At 38.9% G+C, this 6,365-nt stretch overlaps 1 protein-coding gene across 1 annotated transcript in view; it reads left to right on the plus strand.

Moving 5' to 3' along the window:
* LOC118804975 (fibrocystin-L-like) overlaps positions 1–843 on the plus strand; it is an 82,872-nt gene extending 82,029 nt beyond the window's left edge. The window contains exon 77 of the mRNA XM_036565566.1: positions 679–843. Coding sequence (XP_036421459.1) covers positions 679–812 — 134 coding nt within the window. The 3' untranslated portion in view covers positions 813–843. The remainder of the gene's footprint in view (positions 1–678) is intronic.
* The last annotated feature ends 5,522 nt before the right edge of the window (positions 844–6,365 follow it).

The raw sequence follows: 6,365 nt of genomic DNA on the forward strand, positions 1-6,365 counted from the left end.
AAAACAATTAAAAACACAAGTGTGCCAGCTGAAAACTCTTCTCACTCTGACTGGGCCTCACATGATGCTCGCTGTCATAGTAACGTCTACACAAAGTGGTTCTCTACACATGTGTGTCATTTTGGATTGGATTACTTGTAGTGTGAATGTAAACGAAGATTTTCTATCGGGTTGTTTAGTAGAGTGAGAATATAAACACCTCAGTCTGAATCTGTAATCGGAATGTATTCAATCAGATTGGCAAAAATCTTTGCATGTAAACACAGACACTGTTAGTAATAAAGGTTCTGTTCAGGTACATTTTTCATTCATGAAGGTACAAACAGTGTAAATGTTCCCTCAAAGGTACAACAGTGGTTTAAGGTCTGATTGTGAACCTTAAATACGTTTTTCCAGGTGAAAAGTTCGTATTTGTACCTTTTCATAACCGAATGTTTTAAAACAGAACAGTAAAATAAAGTCCTGGAGACGAGACGGGGTGTGTGGAGTCAGTACAGCTTAGAACATATCATTTCAGTGGATTATGGTTCAGTTATGTTCCCTGACTAAAGGTACTGAGATGAACCCTTGAGGGTTCCACCCCAGTGGCAATCAGGGGAACTGCCCCAGTGACAGTTTAGTACCTTTATTTCTGAGAGTGTATCATCTAATGTTCTACTGCTTCTTCACTCATCACAGGCACTCAGAGCTCAGTGGGGGCCACCAGCGCTAACAACGCCAGCATCTTTAACTCCAGTCCTCACTACACAATGGGGACCGTATACATGCTGATCCTACTGAGCATCCTGCATCTACTGTACTGCACAGTGTAGAACAGGTGGAGCAAAGACGTCCTGCCTGTTCAGCCTTAACAGATTTCTCCTTTTTCTCTAAAAGATAATATATTTCATGTTATGCTCTACAAAAATCAAAATGCCTTAACACCTTGACCCCTAGCCTTCAGCTCAGTTATGAATCAGTTATTCAGTTATTAGTAATAATAAGACTCATTACTCAGTAGCTGCTATGATACTGATATGTAAGTTATGTGTTTATGAGAGTTTAAGGACGTTTCTATATATTTATCATTCTCTAATTAAACTGAAGTTTCTTTAAAAAGTTCTTTATTTGTTGCTAAACATGCTAAATAACTTCAGTCTGTACTTTGTAACTTTTTGATCTGTCCCTTGACAGGATGTGATGAAAATGTTGAGGGCTCTCCAGAATTATTGGCACCCTTGGAAAAGAATGAGGAAGAAATTTAAAAATGCCTTTGTTGTTTAAAAGCTTTCGTAATCAAGACAGTCATTGGTGGTTATTAGCAGTACTTTCCACACCCTGGAAATATAGATAAATTATACATGCAAACGTTTGTAGACACCTGCTGATCCAGCATTTCTTCTGAAATGAAGGGTATTAATAGTGAGTTTGTCCTCTTTTGCTGCAGTAACAGCCTCTACTCTCCTGGGAAGGCTTTACACTGGATGTTGGAACGTTGATTGCATTCAGTCACAAGAGTGATAATAATACTTTGTCATTATCAATTTTTAGGGTTTTTACTTTGAATATTTTTTCCTGACTAGATTAGATTCCTCTCATAATTTCAGTTTAAGATCAACCTGATGAACAAAGACTTCATAACCTTTTTTCTCATCTTCACTAAGGATGACAACAATTCTGGAGTTACTACATATAATGTGGCAGAAAAGTTTACCACGATGTACCTGCATTCTGCATATCCTGCATCCAATCAGTGCAAATGTTTCACATATTTCACACTTTACTACAAATTTCACTTCAAAGAGATTCTGTGATTTTCTGAGATTTTTATGTTGTGGAAAATTATCAATAAAAGTGAACAGCAAAAGAAACGAGTGTGTCTTCATCTACAATTTGTGTGCATTTTACAAAACAACATACAAGTAGACTTGGAGTCTGAATGTTCATGGCATTTGAGGAACCTTCAGCGTTTTTCTCATTTTTTATTTTATTTCTCTCAGATGTCAACATTTATGTGGATTTGTGTACCAAAACGATCAGAATTCATTTTTACATGAACATTTTCCAACCTTGCTTTATCCCTTAGAATGAAACAGGCTGTTTTTGTTGCGTCTTTAAAGCTGATGTATGTAAATGAGCTCTGTTCTGAAAGACTGTCCAGCCTGAAATACTTCTTATGAATTCAGCATAAATGGGCGCCACTAAACTGCTGTGGGATGTCGCCAGCAGGGCTCTGTATTGGCTTCTTATTTGCCAGCTTCTTATTTGACTTTTGCGGTGCACCTTAAGAGACGCAGCAGTGACCACATGATGGTGCACTGGTGCCTGAATGTAACAGAAATTTGAATAAGAAGCTGGCAAATCTCAGCTTCATCTTTTCCACAACACTCTGTGAAAGAGGTTGTTTGTTTTTGGTTTTGTTTTTCGTTCCATGTACTGATTCTGATCATTGTTTATTGCAACCCCAATTATGTGGCTGGCGTTAGCATTGTTTGGCCCATTAAAGAGCAAATGATATGATCTTTATTGTGACTTTGGATGATAGAAAGTTCTTGAAAAGTTCACTGTGTTTTATGTGTTTAGCTATTTTCAAAATCAGCAAATTTGTTTGTAAAGAAATCAGAATAGGACATAAAAACTCACGAACTGTGAATCTCTAATATCATTCAGATTTAAGTATCTGGGATTATGAGTGGCTGTCGGAGGATTTTGGAAACCACTAGATGTCCCCACATCACCGTGGACGTGATAAAGACCAGCGAAGGAAAGTAGATTGTTTTCAATAAGAGAAGTACAAACAGCTAGGCCTCAAACCCAGATGACCGTCATCACATGACCAAAACAACAGTCCGATTTGAGGTGTTTTTGGGAAGTACGTTTAATTGTACTTTAGTTGTTATTTCACTGAAGCATGAATGTGGATTTAGGCCTCTCCACACCATTTAGGCTATGAAGTGCTGCTTAAGAGAAAAAAAAGGGGGAAAAAATGTAGACAAATTTATCATCGTAACTCGTTCATAATAGTTTCTCAGTCGAAATTGAAAATTGGGATGGGCTCTGGAGCAGTCATACATGAGCCTAAAGTCACCATGCCCAGAGGGGTGTTAAGCCCCCCAGCATTGGGCTGTGGAGCAGTGGGACTGTGTTCTCTGGAGTGATGGAGCTCCATCCAGTACCTTTGGGATGAGCTGGAGTGATCCAGAACTGACCATCCAACATTAGAACCTGACCTCAATCAAATCCTCACAGCAATGTTCCAACATCTAGTGTAAAGCCTTCCCAGAAGAGTAGAGGCTGTTACTGCAGCAAAGAGGGACAAACTCACTATTAATACCCTTCGTTTCAGAAGAAACGCTGGATCAGCAGGTGTCTACAAACTTTTGGACATACGTATGGTGCCATTTTTTTGATGGACAACTTTTCATACTTACTCAATCAGCCTCTCCATTCATATACATTGACCATGTGTGAAAAAGTTATGGCCCTCTTAGTTACTTAACCAATAAACCAAATTTAGTTGATGATTGGGATCCGTTAAACTAGACATATGCATGCTTGATTACTGTCAGCCCTGTTGAATACGTACAACGATCAGGCATAACATTATGACCACCTCCTTGTTTCTACACTCATTGTCCATTTTATCAGCTCCACTTACTATATAGGTGCACTTTGTAGTTCTACAGTTACAGACTGTAGTCCATCTGTTTCTCTGCATACTTTGTTAGCCCCCTTTTACCCTGTTCTTCAGTGGTCAGGACCCCCATGGACCCTCACAGAGCAGGTACTATTTGGGTGGTGGATCATTCTCAGCACTGCAGTAACACTGATATGGTGGTGGTGTGTTAGTGTGTGTTGTGCTGGTCTGAGTGAATCAGACACAGCAGTGCTGCTGGAGTTTTTAAACACTGTGTCCACTCACTGTCCACTCTATTAGACACTCCTACCTTGTCAGTCCTCCTTGTAGATGTAAAGTCAGAGACGATAGCTCTGTGTTGGTCATCCTCTAGTCCTTCATCAGTGGTCACAGGACGCTGCCCAGAGGACACTGTTGGCTGGATATTTTTGGTTGGTGGACTATTCTCAGTCCAGCAGTGACACTGAGATGTTTAAAAACTGTAAGTAAATAATTGCCCCCCCTCTTTGAAGATCATATGCCCTAAATGTAACTAAAGCCCAGCAGTGAGGAGCTGAACTTTACCCTCCTCTGCTGTCACTGCAGACTGGCAGGGTTGCCTACAGAGCAGCGCTAGTAGCTGTTAATGAAGTAACGCTCTTTTTATTTGAGGGTCTCATTTCAGAGGGAAGATTTCAACCACTACCCCTTGTAACTCAGTTCCAAGGGGTTAGGGTGACACTCAAAAACCACCAGTTGGAGTAAAAAGAAGAAATGGGATTGGGCCTTAATGTGATGAGTATAAAAAACAGAGTGAATCAGGTGGGGCGAATACTTTTTCACAGCACTGTATGCATTACTAATTTGAAATCGAGCACTTTCACAGCATTGTTGAACTCTGTGGAACAGGTTTATATATTCTAGTGCATTTTAGTAAAATATGTAAAACAAAAGTGTTTTTTAATGTAAACTGTTTCAGTAACTGCATTTGCACAATTCCTCACAGTTTGGGATCTTCAGTGCTGAGCATGGTGTCTGTGGGGTTGCAGGCGTGGGTTCAAACACTGTCTTTTCACGCCACGTTAAGCAAACCGATTACCACCCCCACGAGAACAATCCCATCAGTGCTTATCCCATCCCATGTAGGAGGACCAGGATCATGAATTTAGCTGATAATATTTCAAATGCAAAAGCTCACAGTGCCATCAGAGCTGTGGGAGGCCATCACATACATACAGCCCTGCATACGCTGTGAAAACTGGACCATATTTGTTTTTCTTTTTACTGCAGGTCTGAGGTTCACTGAGAAAAGTGAAGCTTTGGATTTACTCGATGTGAGTGTGTACATCATTTCCATATAAGTCTATGTCCAAGAGTTTGTAAACACCAGCATTTCTTCTGAAATAAAGACTATTAAAGGGCCCATATCATAGTAAATTGTCCACTTAATCAATGGGTTTTAGACTGTTTGTGTTGGTTTAATAGCCAAATAACCATCAGAATTCAATTTTATGTCCATTTTCCAATATTTCTTTATTCCTTAGAATTAAACCACCTGTGCCTTTAAGCCTGATATATGTAAAGGTCTGATATATTGGCTGCACTGTGTAGGGCCTCATAGACACACTCTGTTCTGATTGGCTGCCCTAAAATAAATAAAACCGTTTACATCTACATCATTGTTGTCTTTTAATCTACTTCTTTTGGCAATAATTCAGTAAAAATATCACATTTTTTACATCTGACACATTTTAAAGGGGAATTCCAGTACTTTTTCAAATAACTTCTGCATAATTAAACGGTTAAGATGTAAACAAAGTCATTCAGAGTGGTTTGGTGTGAAACGCTCTGTTCTAGAGAAACTTAGAGTCAGATTTGTTTACAGTGGTGGTGATAGGAACCAGACGTCCACCTCTAAAAGCTCCCTCACAGCAAGTTATTAAATTGAAAGGCTATGAATACATGACACATTGTTTTTACAGTAATTTTGAGAAAGTTTGGTCTAAAACATATGTTTATAAATAAATATAAATATGTTTATAAATCCATTCATGGGGGAAAGGTACATGCAGGAAGTACACTGTGAATGACATCTGGATCCCTGAATTATGCAGAAATTTTGCAAAGTTGGTGGATGTCCTCTTCAGAGCATCACACTCCTAAAAGTGAGTGTTAAAGGGGAATTCCAATGGCTGAAATGTAAACAGAGTGGTTTGGTGTGAAATGGTTGATTGTAGAGAATCAGATGTCTTTACAGTGGTGGTGATAGGAACCAGGAGTCACCATGTCTACAACACAAATATAGCCATTTTATTTACCATCCAAAACCACCAGTGAACCTACACGAGTCTTCTGAGTTGTTATATGTAATGTTGATGATGGGCAAATATAGTAAATCTGAAAAAAAGGTTTCTTTGGAGACTATTTTGCCTTAGAACACCCTTCATATACCCTCCACCATGATTAAAATAAACTGATTAAAATATGTTTTAGGCCAAAACCTTATCACAAAACAATGTCTCAGGTATCAGGTTGAGTATTCGTAAGTATTTAATGTAAAACATTATGTAATGGAGCTTTAAGAAGCATTAAACTCTTCAGACGTCTGGTTCCTATCACCACCACTGTGAACAATTCTGATTCTGTCAGCTTCTCTCGAACGGAGCATTTCACACCAAATCAGTCTGAATGACTTTTTTTGACAAATGACTTAATTTTGAAAAATCGATGAAGTTCCCCTTTAACCATTGCACAGATTTTCGGTGGAGTT

The sequence above is a fragment of the Colossoma macropomum genome, unplaced genomic scaffold (assembly GCF_904425465.1).
Source record: "Colossoma macropomum unplaced genomic scaffold, Colossoma_macropomum, whole genome shotgun sequence".
NCBI lineage: Eukaryota > Metazoa > Chordata > Actinopteri > Characiformes > Serrasalmidae > Colossoma > Colossoma macropomum.